The sequence below is a fragment of the Setaria italica genome, chromosome V (genome assembly GCF_000263155.2).
Source record: "Setaria italica strain Yugu1 chromosome V, Setaria_italica_v2.0, whole genome shotgun sequence".
NCBI classification, from domain to species: domain Eukaryota; kingdom Viridiplantae; phylum Streptophyta; class Magnoliopsida; order Poales; family Poaceae; genus Setaria; species Setaria italica.
In genome coordinates this window covers 22,950,364-22,969,054 of record NC_028454.1, presented here as the reverse complement: position 1 = coordinate 22,969,054, position 18,691 = coordinate 22,950,364, and the positions used below count along the sequence as shown (strand labels likewise).

Sequence of the window (18,691 nt, the reverse complement as noted above, 5' to 3'; positions counted from 1 at the left end):
CAAGTAAAGAGTTTCACATACAATTCACATAATTGCAAATCAATTCAAGTAGCCTTTAATGGATATTCAACAATATAAATCATGGATACAAATGGAATATCATCATCTCTATGATTGCCTCTAGGGCATACCTCCAACAGTCGCCACTACCATCACCAGCGATTATCTACTCCATGAGATACCTTGCGGTCTCGTCGTCTGCCATTTCAACTATTGATTGAAACATACATGGAATCATACATAACAGTCATAAAAATCGCCTTAGTTATATATACATAAGGGTATATACATGAAATCATAAAATAACATGAATCCCACAAAGTCCGGAATGTTTATACAAATTTCAACAAATTAGTAGTACTTTGTACGAATTTCTACCAAATTTCTACTAATTTGTCCATATTTATTGGAATTTCTAGCAATAACATGAATTTTGTATGAATTTCTAGCAATAACATGAATTTGTACGAATTTCTAGCAATAACATGAATTTGTACGAATTTCGCGCGGTCGACGGTGCCTAGGTTGGGACGGCGGTGGCCAAGGCGGCGGGACGGCGGAGGCGGGGACGCAACCATGACGAAACACGATTAATTTCTAACCTAGGCGGAGCGACTAACCTAATTACTACTAATTTCCACTAATTTGATTTTCTAACACATATACAAATATCTATTGATTTTCTAACTAATTACTAATCATTTCTATTTATTTTCTAACTAAAAAAAAGGCCCCTTGCTGACGCAAGCCGGTGGGCTTGCGTCAGCAAGAGCGGTACTCCCGGCGCCAGTGCCGGCGGACCTCACGCGGTCGACGCTGGCCGGGGCGACAAGGTGGCCGGGGCGGCGGGACGGCGGAGGCGAGGACGGAGCGAAACAAACGCCAGAGCGGAGGCGGCCGACGACGAGGGGCGACGAGGCGGCACGCACGACAGAGGCGGCGACGAGGACGGAGGCGGCGATGAGGCCCCGCGATGGAGGTGGCCGATGGCGACAAGGTCGAGGGGCCGGGGCGCGACGGAGGAGGATCGAGGCGGGCCGGGGCGATGGAGGAGGAGGCTGTCTGGGCGCGGGCAAGGTGATCGGGCGGCGGGATGACGATGGCCGGGGCAATGGGGGACGACGACGGCGGCGGCCGGCGAGGGAGGCGGACGGGCGGCGACGGAGGAGAGCGCGGGATCTTGGCGAATTTTTGGCTAAGTGTAACTGGCATGGGGGGTAGAAGAGGCTACAATGTCTTTTAACCCCCCTTTTATCCCGATTCGTAATGGCACCCGGGACTAAAGGGCCTTTTGTCCCGGGTCCCATTACCAACCGGGACAAAAGGCCCCCCTTTTATCCCGGTTGGTGACGGGACCCGGGATAAAAGGGTGCGTCACCAGGTGGGGCTGGGAGCCTACCCTTTTATCCCGGGTGCCACCATGCCCCCCTTTTATCCCGGTTACCAACTGCAACCGGGATAAAAGGATACGTCCCGGCGGGAGTCGAAAACTACCCTTTTGTCCCAGTTGCTGTTGGCACCCGGGACAAAAGGTCATTTTCCTATTTTTCTTCTCCTGCCTGTTTTTTGGAAATGGATTTTATTTATGTTTTCACTGTATTTCAGGATGAAAAACAAAAACCTTCACATATTTTGTACATGCAAAAATATATTTAATTAGCGAGTATATTGACAATAAGTGTGATTTAGTCATTAATTCTATACCAGTTCATTTAGCCTCTAAAATATCTTTTTTACTGCATCGCTGTGATCAAGAAATTATTCAATTAAATAATTTCAATGCGAAAAAAAATCCATGTATGTATGTGGTTAACATTGTTTATGTTTATCTAATAAATCTTCACCTAACAAATTTAAGAACACATGAAATCATACATAGGGTAAATTAAAAATTGTATCAAGTAATACACAAAGGTCATGTAAATTTAGCGCATTACAATACAACGTTGTAAAATTTCTTCTTCATGAAAGTTCCTTAATCATGATCGCGGTGTAAGTACGGAGCCTCTTCTTTGGATAGCAGGATGCTTGGATCAACTTCAACGGCGAATAGAGGCATGCCATCAAACTGATCATAATCATCTGATTGGTCTGTTTTATCCTCGACTCCCACGATTTTTCTTTTACCTGGAAGAACTATGTGGCACTTTGGCTCCCATGTCTCTTCTAGATTTCTCTTGGGTTTGCTACACATATCCTTCACATAGAACACCTGATGCACATCATTGGCAAGTACGAATGGGTCATCACTATATCCAGTCTTGCTCAGATCTACTATTGTCATTCCGTACTGATCTTTGGTTACGGCAGTTAGCTTCACCCAATTGCAAAGAAATAGAGGGATGTACAACAGTCCATATTCGAGTTCCCATATCTTCTGTATGAAACCATAATAGGACTCCTTGCTATTATTTCTGTCCATGGCATCTATGCGGACACCACTATTCTGGTTCGTGCTTTTCTGGTCCTGGGCTCTCGTGTAAAATGTATAACCATTTATCTCGTGGCTAACCACGCAAGCTGTGGGTGAATCTCAGAGTTACCCATAAGTTGTTGGCGCAACCAGGAGGGAAAAATTTCCATGTGATGACGGGTAAGCCAAGCATCGGATTTGGTCGGGTTTTGGAAACTACCATCTGCCTGTGCTGCTCGATATACGAAGACACAAAGGATGACTGTTGTAGAACAGTGCAGTGTGCCTTGTCGAACAAATCAGTATCATTGCTGAAACTTGATTTCCTTCCAAGGGTGCCCATTCCTTGGAGCCTCCCCTCGTGGCGTGAAGTTGGAATCCCAATCGAGTCAATTGAATCAATAAAATCAACACAAAACTCGATCACCTCCTCTGTTCCATATCCCTTGGCGATGCTTCCTTCTGGACGGGCACGATTAAGAACATAATTTTTTAGGACTTCCATGAACCTCTCGAAAGGCCACATATTGTGCAGGGATACAGGTCCGAGAATACCAATCTCTTTTACTAGGTGAACCAGTAAGTGCGTCATAATATTGAAGAAGGATGGTAGAAATAACAACTCAAAACTGACAAGCCATTGCACCACATCGTTCTGTAGCTTTGATAGCTTGGATGGATCGATTGCCTTCTGCAAAATCGCATTGAGAAACGCGCATAGCTTTACGAGCGGCAACCGGATATTTTCTGGTGGAACACCCCTCAGTGCAACCGGAAGCAACTGGGTCATCAACATGTGGCAGTCATGGGCCTTGAGATTTGTAAACTTCTTTTGTTTCATATTTATTATTCCCTTTATATTCGAGGAGTACCCAGACGGGACCTTCATACTATTCAAGCATTCAAACCTGCTATCCTTCTCTTCGTTGCTAAGAGTGTAACTGGCAGGACGTAAGTAGTGCTGTCCATTATCTCTCTTTTCCGGATGTAGGTCATCTCGGTGCCCCATGGCTTTCAGGTCTTGTCGTGCTTCCAATGTATCTTTCGAGGTCCCATAAACACCCATGAAGCCTAGCACGTTCACGCAAAGATTCTTCGTCAGGTGCATCACGTCTATTGCGTTGCGAACCTCTAGGATTTCCCAATAAGGTAGCTCCCAAAATATTGACTTTTTCTTCCACATGGGTGCATGTCCGTTATCGTCGTTCAAAACAGGTTGGCTACCAAGACTCTTTCCAAAGACTACATTTACATCCTTCATAACCTCCAAGACACGCTTTCCATTACGGTGTGCAAGTTTTTTACGATGGTCTGGCGCCCCTTTGAAATGCATCCCGCTCTTTCTCAGCTAGTGGTGAGCAGGGAGAAATCGACGATGACCCACATAGACGACCTTCTTACAATGCTTCAAATACATGCTGTCTGTGTTGTCTAAACAGTGGGTGCATGCCCGATATCCCTTATTTGTCTGTCCCGAAATGTTACTCGGTGCAGGCCAATCATTGATGGTTACGAACAACAATGCTCGTAGATTAAAGATCTTTTGTCTATCCTCATCCCATACACGTACACCTTCTTCCTTCTAGAGCTGTAAAAGGTCATCAACCAACGATCTTAGGTACACGTCAATGTCGTTGCCGGGTTGTTTTGGGCCTTAGATAAGCGCCGGCATCATAATGAACTTCCGCTTCATGCACAGCCAAGGAGGAAGGTTGAACATACATAGGGTCACAGGCCAAGTACTATGGCCACTACTCAACTCACCGAATGGATTGAATCCATCAATACTTAAACCAAACCTTATGTTCCTTGCTTCACTTTCAAAGTCCAAGAATGCTCTATCAATTGATCTCCACTGGACCCCATCTGCGGGGTGTCTCAGCATCTCATCTTTCTTACGATCTTCTTTGTGCCATCGCATCAACTTAGCATTCGCCTTGTTCCTGAACAAGCGCTTCAAGCGTGGTATTATAGGAAAATACCACATCACCTTAGCGGGAACTCTCTTCTTGGGAGACTGCCCCTCGACATCACCAGGATCATCTCGCCTGATCTTATACCGCAGGCTTCGCAGATGGGACAAGCATCCAATTTCTCATATTCATCACCACGATAGAGGATACAATCATTAGGGCATGCGTGTATCTTCTGAACATCCAATCCGAGAGGGCAAATAATCTGTTTAGCTTCATATGTTATGGACGGTAATTCATTATTCTCGGGGAGAATCTTCTTGAGAATGTTCAACATCCGCTGAAATGCCTTACCGGACACACCATTTTTTGCCTTCCATTGCACAAATTCTAGTGTCGTACCTAGTTTTTTATGGCCCTGCTGGCAACCTGGGTACAACAATTTTTGGTGATCATCTATCATGCGCTGCAACTTTGCTGCTTCCTTCTCAGTTTCGCAATCTCTGTATGCATCTTGTATCACCTGACCAAGGTCATCAGTAGGGCCATTTTCTGCAAACTCATCTTCATCAGCCTCGCCCATTGTAGTACCTGCAAAAGCTTAGCCTGCAACCCAGTACCAAATGGTGTCATCTTCCTCCTCCTCCTCACCATGTTCCATTACGACCCCTCGTTCACCGTGCTTGGTCCTAACCAAATAGTTAGGCATGAAACCGTATTTAAACAAGTGGCTGTGAATAGTCCCGCAGGAATCCTTTGAATACTCCTTCTTGTTATTACATTGGAAGCATGGACAACATACGAACCCATTCTCTGGCTTGTTCATTTTGGCTACTTCGAGAAAATAATGCAAGCCATCAATAAACACCTTGCTCCACCTGTCTACATTATACATTCATTGCTAGTCCATCTGCATCGTATTACGCATGAAAATGGATTACACTTGACAATGGATTACGCGTGAAAATTGATTAAAGATCCAAACAACATGGTACAATACAACAACATGAAGATCCAAATACACATATTTAAATTAAAGATCCAAACAACATGATACAATACAACAAGCCATCCACTGGTTATTATCTAGGAGGACTTTAAGCATCCTTGGACGGTGAAGATGAAGGTTCCGCTGACCCAGCCTCATCCTTAGGTTTATTTGTGCCGCCTGAAACGGTAGTACTAAGTGGACGTGAAACACCCAGGACTGAGGGTGGAGCAAAACGACCACCAAAAGGAGGTTCCTGACTCGCGGCAACAGTTTCTTCATGACATTGCTGCAAATAACGAAGCATTGCTTTTTTTAGCACGCTCATTTTCTTCGGCTTATGCTGAGGGCCAACTATGATTTTCCCCTTGCCGAAAGAGGAACCACTATCGCCCCCACCATCGCCACTTCCTCCAGTAGCAGAAGCCATCTATGTACAAAAATTATTACCTTAACACTGCATAAGTTGTTGAACTTGAAGACTGTGATCATCTCGCGAGCATGTCCTCAACTGGGCGGCACCATACTTCATCATGAAAGAGGTTCGATTCTACGGAAAAGGGGACACGATCACGATGTCCGTATCCACTCTTTCTCGTAGAATTGAACCTCTTTCTTGACATACGTTGCTGCTCGGCGGAGAACATCCTCTGCTAGATGACCACGGTATGCAAGTTCAACAAGTATGGATTTGAAAAATATTATTGAATTTGATAAGTTCAACAAGTAGCAGAAGTTATCTATGTAAAAAATTCTTTCCTTACCATTACAAAAATTGTTGAACTTGAAGACCGTGATCATCTCGCGAGCATGTTCTCAACTGGGCGGCACCGCACTTCGTCATGAAAGAGGTTAGATGCTACGGAAAAGGGGACACGATCACGATGTCCGTATCCACTCTTTCTTGCAAAATCGAACCTCCTTCTTGACATACGTTGCTGCTCGGCGGAGAACATCATCGCAGAGATGAACACGGTATGCAAGTTCAACAAGTATGGATTTGAAAAACCATATTGAATTTGATAAGTTCAACAAGTAGCAGAAGCCATCTATGTACAAAAATTCTTATCTTAGCACTGCAGAAGTTGTTGAACTTGAAAACCGTGATCATCTCGTGAGCATGTCGTCAACTGGGCGGCACCGCACTTCGTCATGAAAGAGGTTCGATTCTACGGAAAAGGGGACACGGTCACGATGTCTGTATCCACTCTTTCTCATAGAATCGAACCTCCTTCTTGACATACGTTGCTGCTCGGCGGAGAACATCCTCGCCGAGATGAACACGGTATGCAAGTTCAACACGAGGATGAAGTAGCAAACCTTCACAACACTTGTGTTGGCTGAGTGAAATTCCAACGAAAATGAGGGAAAAAACTTCGGGCAGCACCTCCCTTACTTCGGCACCACCGGAGAGTAGGTGAAGCTCAGCTCTTTGTCAATGTGCTGGACTGGCTCGGGTTGGAGGAGGAAGAAAGTCCTCTGTCTTGGTATATAATGGGGATGAGTTTTTATCCCGGTTAAAAACTCCAACCGAGACAAAAAGAAACACCTTTTGTCCCGGTTGAAAGTTTAGTCCCGGTTGGAGCTTCCAACCGGGACAAAAGGGTGGACCTTTTATCCCGGTTGGAGCCTCCAACAGGGACAAAAGAGTGCCGCCACCGACGCCCCAGAACTAGCCGTTGCAACCGGGACTAAAGGGGGGCCTTTAGTCTCGGTTGCAATTACCAACCGGGACTAACTCTCCCCTCCATTTTTGCCTACCGTGGTGCACCCCCTTTTGTCCCGGGCCAACTTTAAACCGAGACAAAAGGGGGCGCATCGAAAGGCAATTCTCTACTAGTGTCAGGACGTACTCATCACCCATAGCTGTGCAGATGCAATGGGTTTGGCGGTGGTGGTGGTGGCTGACAAGGTTTGTGGATGGGTTAGAGGCACAGGATGTCCCAGCTGATGCCAGAGTTGATATGGTAGAATTACTGAGATAGGGAAGGTAGTAGATGGGATCTCACCCTCACGCTGAAGGCCCTGAGATTAATCCTCTACTTCTTCCTTGATTACAATGAATGGTGTGGCTATGCTTATATAGCCAGCCATCTAACAGACTCAGTCTAATCTAAACAACCTTATCTCTCTAACAACCTTATCTCTAATGACCTGCTACCAAACAAACTTATTCCCTCAGGGCACTGTTCATGAGCTACGGTACTCGTCGGCCTAAGCCTATGGCCGACCCACTTGCCATAACAGCGGCCGTGTCTTTAATTCAACAGAAGCGAAGTGCTTCCGGCCATCGAAGCAAAAGCAATACTATCTCAAGAACTAAGCATTTGGCTAGAGCCAACCATACTCTTCGAAAAATGGTCTCTTCCATCTGTTTGCAGGACTAGTAGTGCACAAGGTAGGCAAAACATCTTGTCTCTGTCTCCCGTTGCTGCGAAATTTTGTGTTTATTTTCTTGTTTACAAATTTGGAGGGCACACAAGCATATGGCTAATGGCTTTGTATATATGCAGGAGAACATTGGATGATGATGATCATGCGTGGGCCAGCAGTACATTACATTACATCTTGATATCACGAAGTGCTTGTTTGTTTACTGCTATTTTACTTCATGAAGGACGAGGTAATATACCGTGCTCATCTGAGTTCTCCATTTAGTGAGAAGAGAAATAACCTGTATACTAGAAATTTCTACTGTCATGGACACTACTACTGTGTAGTGGTTAGTTGGAGCACTTGAGCTTCTTCTTGTTACTTGGCTACGTTTATTCCTGTCGTAGTTTTAATTTATTGGTTTCATTAGCATTGTTTACTAGTACTACAACACGTAGTTCACATGTATGTGCAATCCACATTGCTACCTGGGAATTGATGCCGAGTAACTGCTGCTCCGTCCAGTCCCGATCTTTTGTTTTTTTGCAAGCATGGCAGTCTCGTAACCATACTGTATATAAAATTCGACACAAACTTTAACAACATGGTTAGACGAAGGGACCTGATTGTTACGTGTGTCTTGCTTGGGGATAATGTGAGATGAATTGGGTCCATCCCTATTTTTTAGATTGAGTTAAATCCATCTAATGTTAGGTTGAGAGTGACAAATTCATTCTAATTTTTTTAGCTGTAGGGGTTAGGGATGGGATAGATTCTAATATGATAGGCATGTTCTCTCAATGGTGGAAAACTCGCCTTTAGTCCTGGTTGGTAGGGAGCAAATCTTCCGAAAATCCATCCGGGATAAAGCAATCGAGATGAAAGGGAGGGTCTTTAGTCACAAGTCACGTGAAATATGCGCGTGCGCGGTGTGTGGGATTCGAACCCACGACCTCAAATCTCGCTTGTAGCTTTCTTACCATCCCACCTACGTAGCACATCTGACTATATAGGGGATGCAATCCTTTTGCATTAACTCGTGAGGAATCGTTTAGTTTAACAATCGGGACTAAAGACCCCCTTTAGTCCCGGTTGGTAACACAAACGGAGACTAAAGGGTCTGAGGGCTTTAGTTCTTTTTTAGCCACCCGTGGGGGACCCTTTAATCTTGGGTGGTATCACCTTTTAGTCCCGTTAGTGTTTCCTAACCGGAATTAAAGGGTGACCTTTAGTCCTGATTGATATTTGATCCGGGACTAAGTACATTTTGTTCCGAGCCAACTTTAAACCGGTACAAAAGGAGACGCACGAAAGGTGAATTCTCTACTAATGTCTTCTTCCCTCGGAACAGGACTATCATTTGCGAATATTCTCTTCTTTCTTCATTCTTTTTCACCACCATCCTTATCTTCCTCCACCATCGTGTGGGGAGTGAGCCGCCGAGCTCGATCCGCTTTGTCCAACTCGCCATCGCTGCTATCATGGCTTCATCCGTGCCGCCATGTCCAGTTCCATTGGCACGGCTCAGTACCGTGCCTCCGTCCGCCCAGCGCCCTGCCTCGACACTGCGTTGTGCAGCCGTCCGCCTCCCCAGCATGCCCCACTGTGCAGCGCAGCCAGCACCCACCCCTACCCTGTCATGCGCCTCTTGGCCAGCTCCTGCTCCTGCTCCCGCTCCCACTCACCCCTGTCACACTCGCCCATGGTTCCACAATGTCAAAGTGGGTCGACTGCATTTCTTCATTTTAGCCCCGATACGCATCCGAGGTTATATTCTCAAGGGACGAACCTGACCCATTAGTCCCCCAATTAAATCTCTACTATATAAAAAGCAAAATGGACATAAAAACGTGGTCCGTCATTCGGACGGGGCGCGATGGCCCTCGCTCCGGCGTACCTCGGCCGTCGGTTCGAGGTCCCTCCGCACGGGGACCGTCGACTTGGGCACTCCCCTGATTTCCAACACTCAGGCTTCCTCCTCCGTCCATTTTTTTCTCCGTGCGGAACCCTGCGCCGCTAAAACTTCACCCCGCGTTGCCAGCTTCCGTCCCATACCGCGCCGCCAGCCGCCGCCACCAATCCCTGCGTCGCCGCCAGCTCTCCCTCCCTTCGTCCTTCTCCATGCGTCGCCAGCCACCGCGCCCCTCCCTGCGCCGCTAGCCGTCGCCGTCCCACCCTGCGTCGCCGCCGCTTCGCCAGCCGCCGCCGCCGCTTCGCCAGCCGCCGCCGCAGCAGCCCCTCCCTACGCTGCTATCCGTTGCCGTCCCACCCTGCACCGCAGCCGCGCCCCCAGCTCTCCCTTCCTGGTCGACGCCGCCCATCCCTGCGATGCCGCCGCGCCGCGCCGCGAGCCGCATCCGCCCCTCCTGGCGTCGGCAGCCGCGCCGCCAACTCTCCCTCCCTGCATAAAAATCCCCTCCCTGCGCCGCCCCGTCGCCACCGCACCTCCCTGCGGCGCAGGCCACCGCCGACCTCCTGCGCAGCCAGCCGTCGCCGCCCATCCCTGTGCCACCGCTGCACCGCGAACCGCAACCGCCCCTTCCTCCGGCGGAAGCCGCGCCACCAGCTCTCGTTTTTTTTAAGCAGGATTTCAACTTGCAGGTCGCTTATATCTTGGTTTTTCCCTTTTGCTTTAATGCTCTACATGTTCATTAGATTTTGATATTCCAGACTTCCAATACTAGCCATGTACTGATGTACATATTTGGCAATACTGCAGCCTACGGTGATTCTTCCATGGTGCTTCAATCCTAATCCCTTCTACTGAAATGGATTTATGCTGAAGGTAACGTGTTTGAAAATCGAAGTCTACCACAGTTTGATCTTTAGATGTTATGCTTTTGCGATGTGTGATGATTTCACTGTTTAATTCAAAAATATTAGATGAAAGATAAATTGAAGTGAAGCAGCTCTTATTTTGGGAAAGGGAATAGTACATGTTTGGAAACAAGTTAATTTGTATTGATTTCTATCAGATATTGGCATTGCAAGTACACTGAATATATTTGAAAGATAAGTCACCGTTGTTGTTCCCTGCTACTACCTTGGGCTTATGTGGTTTGGGCCCCTTTGCACATTTATTCCGGGGGCATTCATTTTTACTGTGCAAATTTCTTTGTTACATGTGAGATTAAACCTCTTTATGTCTCAGACATGCCACATAATTCAGCAAAGCTTCATGAAATGGCTTATCTTTTGATGGTAACAAGGAGTATCTAGAACCAAGTCTCTACAAAGAATTATAGTTCTGTTTTGATAGTAAAGTGATGATACTGCTGATTATTTGCTGTGGTTACACTATGAATTAGTCGTCTTCAAATTACCACTTTCCATTTTTCTTATTGCTGTGGTTACACTATGAAGTATTGCAAAATGATTATTTGCTTTCACTTGTGCGCATAGATCTGCCTCTCCATCGTCTACAGGACGGAGCACGTTGCCGTGTGGCACCTGCTGCAGGTGTTCACCAACGCGCCGGGACCTGAAACACCTCAAGGTCTGAATCTTATTATACTCTTTTGTTGATCTAATCTCATCTGGACATCAGGTTGAGGAGCTGCTTCAGGTCCATCGTAGAATGATTCAAATTGAACTGAGCGTTGAACAGTCGCACTTGATTTGGGTATGGTTCAGATAGCTGATGCAATTCTGCCTTTTTATTGTGCCACCTGCGAGGTTTTTTTGTCTTGAGTATGATCTTGATTTATTCAACATTGTTGTTGTTCCTGATTTTTTAAACTTTTCTGTGCATTCACGAGATACATGTATCAGATTTTTCCAAGCTCATACAAAATTGATTACCAGCAGTTGTGTTCTCAGAATAGGTTTAGAGTAGTGTACACATATTTTCCAGGCTTATTTAGCTAATTTGAGTATTTACATCTTTAACTATTAGAGGGAATGCAGCTTCAAGACCATTCGCGTCACTGCTGGAAACAACCAAAGAGCCACCGGTCGTCAATTGATCTCCCATCTGATGGGGCGCATAAATTCTCACTGAGGTAAATCTCCGAGTCCATCTGAATAATTATTTGATAAATTGAATATTTCTTCTTTACTACCATTCCAATTATTGTTTTCCCTATGACCTCTGCATATGTCCGTGATGGGCTAAAGCAGCCCTAGATTCAGCAAAATCCCATGCCGATCTGAGCGCAACACAAGGTGGTGCATTCGGGATTTCTATTTAGCTGTTGGATTGACCACGAGTTTCCCCAATTCGTTGCAGACTCAAGTCGATATGAAGACACCACTGGGATTCTACTGATATGAACAATGCAAGTGACATCAATAAAGTAGCATATGGATTCCTGCTTTAGTAAACTGTGAGTACGCTAAGACAATTATGCCATCATTTTCTTGGTTATGAATTTTTAATAGGAGAAAATGATGTTAGCTGCAACCATTTAAATCTTACAGAAACTGAGGTTCCTTTCAGATTGGACCAGTGGATTCCGGCAGCACCGAGATTGGGACAGGCAATTAGATGGGACCATCGCCATTGTGCTTAAATGATGAATCAAGGACGAGATCACGCTCTAACGGTTAGCTTTCTTTGCAAGCATAGTTTTATCTGATTCACTCTGTTACTTTTTTACTTCCTGTATGTGCATTAATCTCAATACTTTCTAATAATTAAGGATCTTGTCTCTAGGCTGAGGAAACTAGACATGAATAAAAAGGAAAGATGCACTTTTGTTAAACAATGTTTTAGCGAAGTTCATGCTTGGCAGTTCGAAAAGGATGGCAATTTCATGGTAAGATGTTTATGACAACTAACACATTGAGGCAGTAAGAGCCCATGAATAGTTTTCTCTGCAGCAGTACTGGAAGAACAATTTCTTTTCCACTTTATATGGTTTCTTTAATGGTTTATGATTTAGAGTTTGAAGCTTGATAATGTCATCACAAGATTTACTTAGATGTTTGGACACTGGTCATGGTTGTTTGGAAGGCTGATGTAAGTGGACCACTCTTGACTTAACTGCACTTCTTAGACAACATTTGATCTGAAAGCTTTCCGACAATGTAGAAGCAGAACTTGTTGTTTGAGTACTGCATTTCCTTTTTTTTCCTTCTTAGATTTAATGGCTGGCATTGGAAAATTTTAGCTTTTGTATTCATTGTGTTCATTCCAATACCAAGTATTGTTTTCCGATGTATCACTTTGGATGATCTGTTATTTCTATATTGCTATTTGCTTCAGCCTGATCAACAAATCTCTGTGTTGACAGCATGCAGCAGTGAAGTATCCCATGTGACTTGTATTTTCCTTCAGAAAAATTATTAAACCTGAACGAATTTGATGTGTTTGTGTGGTTTGCTTCATTCCAGAATGGTCCACACAGTACCACTGGAGCACTATCTTTGATGATAAGTCCATTCGTGTCTCTATTTTTGTTTATTCACAAACATATGTAGTATGTTAGGGATAGTGGTGTTCTTACCATTCAAAGGTCAGTTTTCGTTTTGAGTTTTTAGCTCTCTGAAGATATTATTTATTTTATATTATGAAAAGGTCAGTATTGGTGGAGCAAGCCTTCTGAAATCTCTTTGATTTTGAGAGTATACGTTTCTGCTAAATTTATCTCATCTATTGTCCATCTGACAGTTAAGAACTCTTTTGCAATAAGTTGTTCTTTACCTGGAGCTGTATGTAAGTACACTCTGAATTCTGAAGCTTACTGTGCCATATCCAGTCCTGGCTTGGATGGATTTCGTGAGTCAATTTGGACTGAACCATGCCGGTCTGCAATACGTGCTGACTTACAAGTGAGGTGCGGTGATTAGTTCTTTCTAATTCCAAATTGTGCACCAAGTTGTGCCTTTGTGACTGAGATGAACTTCAACATAATTGTTGCAGAGTTGTGCCTTTGCGACTCAGATGAACTTCTACCTGAGATACTTCCAAAGGAACCCATTGACTGGACTTATGGGTGATACAAGTGATGCATCAGTTGGCTGATTGATAAATGATTCTTTTGTTTGCCCCTTTGCCCCCTTGTATATGTATGAAAAATATATTAGTACACAGATCAGTGATCCAAAAATGTTGGTAGTTTGTTTGGGACATTTTGATATAATATCTCTCATGAATATGAACATACAGGGATCATACCATAATATTTGTTTAACGGTGACAACAAAGTGGGGTGATGTACTCGCTCTTTGCTTGATCAAGTTTATTTTTATTATATTTGTTTAAACTAATGTGTATTGCAATATAAATGTTTTATTGCCCGTAGCAACACACGGGCACGATCCTAGTACAATAAAACAATGGGTCTAACCCAACTCAGTGGACTTCAACTCTCAAATCAAACATACGTTTAGTCACTCCCTCCACGTTATATGATTAGATGAAGTGACACGAATGTTGATCGCATGACCTACTAAGCTTGAGCCCCCATTATAAAAGCAACATTAACTAACAATGAACCTATGGAAAAAAAAAAGCAGATCAAAGAGCAGGCCAGAGCCAGATGGTCATGGCAACCCATTTGCGCCCAGCAGATTCGATCATCTTCCCCGAAAACTGCGACCCAATTCAATATTTGAATAGGAACTGTACGTTGCCTAGTATTTATTTTAAAAACTATCTCACCTTTGCGTCCGCACACAACTAAATTCATACAATATTCTCAGCAAAAACTTATTACCAAAAATTAACGAAAAGTCCACACTAACTAAAGGAAGTAATCAAAATAAATTCTATTATTTTTTCTCCATCAATAACAGTTGGTAAAGATGTTATGACCTCTAACACTTTACTTGTTAAACGGATAGTCTCTCTTAATTCCTGTATAGGGACCAAAATCATACCCAATACAGTCCCCCAAAACACACTAGGTTAGATTTGATTTGTGCTGGCATATGCAAGTTAGCGTGCTGGCGGGCATGATTGGCACCCGCTAGCACAAAGCTTCCTTGCTGTACTTGCGGGCGACTTAAGCACGCGCCAGCACAGAGCTGGCTATAAATGCTCATGTTCATTTTCTTCCTCAGGCAACCGTCCATTTGGAGCTTGCCTGAGAGGAGTTCAAGAAAAACTCTAAAAATACCAAATCTAAGAGGAAAGATTTTGCTCTTGATTTCTTTAAAGAAGATGGCTATATAAGGTGAGTTTGTGCCATTCCAATCTTCCTTTTCAACTTCTATGTATAATTTCTAGCTTCATTAGCTTGTCATCTAGATCTAGATCTAGAACTAGGAGAAAGAGGTTGGAAGAGAGGGAAAATAAATAGAAATGGATTATTTTTTAAATAAAATCTATGGTCATATTCGTTACAATGCTATGTTTGTCAGTTTAGTGTAATATAGAATTAAGTTTGATTATATTTTTCCTACTTATTAATTATTACATCCATAATTTTAATTAATCAAGTTTATTATCTTCATATATAATTGTGTTTGATTTTTTCCCTTCTTCTTATTAATTATTACATCCATGGTTCAATTGATTCTCATTTAGAGTAATATATAATTGGTTTTTGTTATATTCTTCGTGCTTATTAGTTATTACATCCATAATTTTAATTAGTGAAGTTTGTTGAATAATGTAGTTTTTAATAATGTGAATTATTTATTATTTAAGTATGTTGTTATGTTGTTGGAGATACATATTTAAATTTGGCGGCTAAAAATTAGCGGGAAATAGAAATAATAAATAATTTATGGGAAATAATATATTGAATGAGAAAATAAATATTCCTGGTGAGTGGCTAACGTCACGTGCTAGCACAGACTGCTCTGTGCTGGTGGGCAAGCACCCGCCAGCAGAGACGTCATTTGTGCAGGCTCAAAGTTGCTAGCGGGTGCTCACAGACCCTTTTTAGCCGTCAGCACAGATCTTCAGTGGCCTGGTGACAGGCCACATAAAAGACGTAACATTTCTTTTCTATAAGTGAGAGCGGCAACTCCTTCAAAAAGTATTAATCTATCCTTCCTTCATATGCATGTTAGGCAATTCCCAAGGATACTAGATATTGACCTATGTGAAGTTAACCTGGTAGCATGCTGACAATAAAAAAAGTATCTAATCATTTCATTATAATAAAAGAAACTATAATTTTGACTCCTAGATCAGTCTTGCTTACTAGATTATTATTTTAACAGAAGCATTGACAATCGATTTTATGAGCGTGGGCAAAATATTGTCTACTTTGACGGATGGGATGGAAGAGGAGCATCTGCTGTTCTCACCGCTGTATCAAACTTACCGAAGCCCAAGGAATTCAACTTCGACCGGGTAATCCACATTAACTTCTCAAAGTCAGAAAGCAGAAGATCATTGCAGAGAAGAATCGCAGAGCAGCTGCAACTTTACAAATCTATGATGAATATTTTTCATCAGCACGATGAGGATGACGACTTCAGTTGAGTAAAGAAAAGATCAAGGCAAGAGATACCTGAAGTTGCAGATCACATCTTTGACGTCTTAGCCAAGGAGACGTGTTTGGTGATTTTTCGCAATGGCACTGATGAGGAGATTAACTTGGTAGCCTTCGGTGTTCCTTTGTTTGATATGAAGCATAACAAAGCAGTGTGGACATATCGATGGCTGTTTCTAATTACACCTACATTAACAAACAATGTGACAAATGCTCATGTATGTCTTCGTGCAAAGGCAAACAGAAAACTATCGGGCACAGAGTTAACAACTTTCCTGCATGATGAGGCTACACAACTAGCAAGTTACATCAATATAGATGCTATCACCCCAGACGTAGCAATGGATTGTTGGTTTTATCTATCATGGTTGCATTTCAATCATGTCAACTTCAGTGGCCATGACCAGGACACTCATGTTCCTAACTTTTGCGTTTGTGATGGGATCGTTAAAGGAGATGGTGCTTGGGAGGCTGGTAGCAGGCTCTGTGAAGCAATGCGACTGGACCATCTTCCTCCCAAAGAAGACAAGGTTGAGTGGTTTGAGGAGTTCTCTTACCTGTTGGATATATAAGCACTTTTAGTTTTAATTTAATCCAGAAATAAATCATGAATACGATGAACAGATAGCAGATTAAACTAGACATATCTACGCAAGATCTAGATAAGTCTATCATTGCAAATAGAATCACACATTCTACCATACTATCCAGTACTATCAGACTGCAACAGATCATAATAGTTAGTATGGAAGATATAATTTGAGATAAGAGATCGTACGTTTCTTTCTTGATAAAGACCGGCTCCTGGACGACTACTGGGTACAGCAGGCGACGATGATCAGCAGCCTGACGTTGTTCGCAACGACGAGTGACGCCCGAGCGACGAAGAGGTAGACGAGCCATGGTGAAGGAGTCGACGAAGAACTTGACAAAGCGGAGGAAGCGATCGAGCAGTCGCGCAGAGCGCTTCCCAAAATCCTTATTCGCCCTCTCCCGGTGCAGGATTGCTGAAGATGACGGTTCCGGAGACCTGCTTTCCCAATGGCCGGTGCACACCGACAATCGGGATGGTGTAGACTACGGTGGCGGCGCAGCAGCGAGAGGAGGCAAAAACCTAAGTACAGACCACCTTAGGGATACCCTAACCTAGGGGCCTTCCCGTATAGTAGTCTATATTGCATCTTTTTCATGAGGGAGGTGGTCCATATATATAGGGAGGAAAAGCCCTAACACCCTCATCTATTAGCAATATGGGACTAATAGATGGTGTACCCCCTCTTTACGCTAATGGGCCTTTGAGATTTATTCAGAATTATCATTTATATAGGCCAAGCCCATATATCTAACAATCCCCCACCAGATCTCAAATACCCATTTAGGTGTTTTGCACATCTCTCACTACTGTTTGATATACCAGTATTTCAGCAAGGACTGTTAAGTTGAACTCTCGCCTAGAGCTTCAAGCTACATTCATCCACAACTTGAACAATGGACGAAGCCTTGAATTGCAAGTTTTGTGCGGACAAGTTTCACTCAAAGACGGAACTAGTACCTGGCTGCCAGTAGCCTACCCCGCGGGTGGGGCATATAGGTCGTACCCCCTGGTCTCTTCATGAGCTTAATAGAGATCACCCAAGTCTCACATACTGCAACCTTACAACAGTCGGGCTCATATAGGTATATTTTTCCAAGATGTTCTGCAGGGCAACATCTTTGCTAAATAAAGCCAACAAAATATATTAAGGCAGTAGCCAGCATGCCATGCAGTGGTTTGAGAGTGTTGCATCATTTCTCGAGTGGGTTAGTAGGATACTCTCATGCTATCCCATGGCTTGTTCTTCCTAGATCCTACTTCACGAGATCTCCGATCACATAGGTTGGGTTACCACCATGGTGTAGCTCATATGGGTCTCATACCCATCTCCTTTGATGCATTGTCTATCACATTACGTGACAGTCCCTTAGTGAACTGATCTGCCAAGTTCTTATCAGTGGAGATGTAATCCACTGATATTACTCCGGAGGTTCTCATTTTCCTGACAGATTTCGGACGTCTCTTAACGTGTCTTGATAACTTCATATTGTCCTTAGAATTGTTCACTTTGACTATCACCGTTTGATTGTCACAATTCATAAGTATTGCCGGCATAGGTTTCTCGACAATAGACAAGTCCATCAAGAGTTCACGAAGCCAATCAGCCTCAACTGTGGCTGTATCTAATGCTGCAAGTTCTGCTTCCATGGTAGACCTCGTTAAGATAGTCTGTTTGGATGACCTCCATGAAACAGCACCACCACCAAGAGTGAAGACGTATCCACTTGTGGCATACAGTTCATCAGCATCAGATATCCAATTTGAATCACTATAGCCTTCTAGTACCGTAGGATACCCGGAGTAGTGAATTCCGTAATCCATAGTACCAACTAAATAGCGCATGACTCACTTAAGCGCACGCCAATGATCATCTCCCGGATTAGAGGTAAACCAGTTCAGTTTGCAAACAGCATATGAGATGTCAGGCCTAGTAGCACTGGCTAAACACATTAGTGATCCAATAATCTGAGAGTATCTTAATTGGTCTCTACCAATTCTCTGATTTTTCCGAAGTATCAA

The 18,691-nt window shown here is 43.7% G+C and overlaps 1 protein-coding gene, 1 long non-coding RNA gene and 1 pseudogene across 2 annotated transcripts; 1 reads left to right on the top strand and 2 right to left on the bottom strand.

Moving 5' to 3' along the window:
* Nucleotides 1–1,957: 1,957 nt before the first annotated feature.
* Nucleotides 1,958–5,221, bottom strand: LOC111257291 (annotated as a pseudogene).
* Nucleotides 5,222–9,843: 4,622 nt separating this feature from the next.
* Nucleotides 9,844–10,188, bottom strand: LOC101758688 (loricrin-like). The gene has a single exon (XM_004971813.1). The coding sequence runs from the start codon at nucleotides 10,186–10,188 to the stop codon at nucleotides 9,844–9,846; it is 345 nt and encodes a 114-aa protein (XP_004971870.1).
* Nucleotides 10,189–11,588: 1,400 nt separating this feature from the next.
* On the top strand, nucleotides 11,589–13,754 carry LOC111257272. The gene is made up of 6 exons (XR_002677694.1): nucleotides 11,589–11,688; nucleotides 11,916–12,012; nucleotides 12,126–12,231; nucleotides 12,342–13,143; nucleotides 13,299–13,464; nucleotides 13,551–13,754. It is a non-coding gene; the product is annotated as an uncharacterized LOC111257272 (long non-coding RNA).
* Nucleotides 13,755–18,691: the final 4,937 nt, after the last annotated feature.

Bases quoted from the DNA above. Each gene is read 5' to 3' on its own strand.
- LOC101758688 (XM_004971813.1), bottom strand. From the start codon at position 10,188: ATGGGCGGCGACGGCTGGCTGCGCAGGAGGTCGGCGGTGGCCTGCGCC.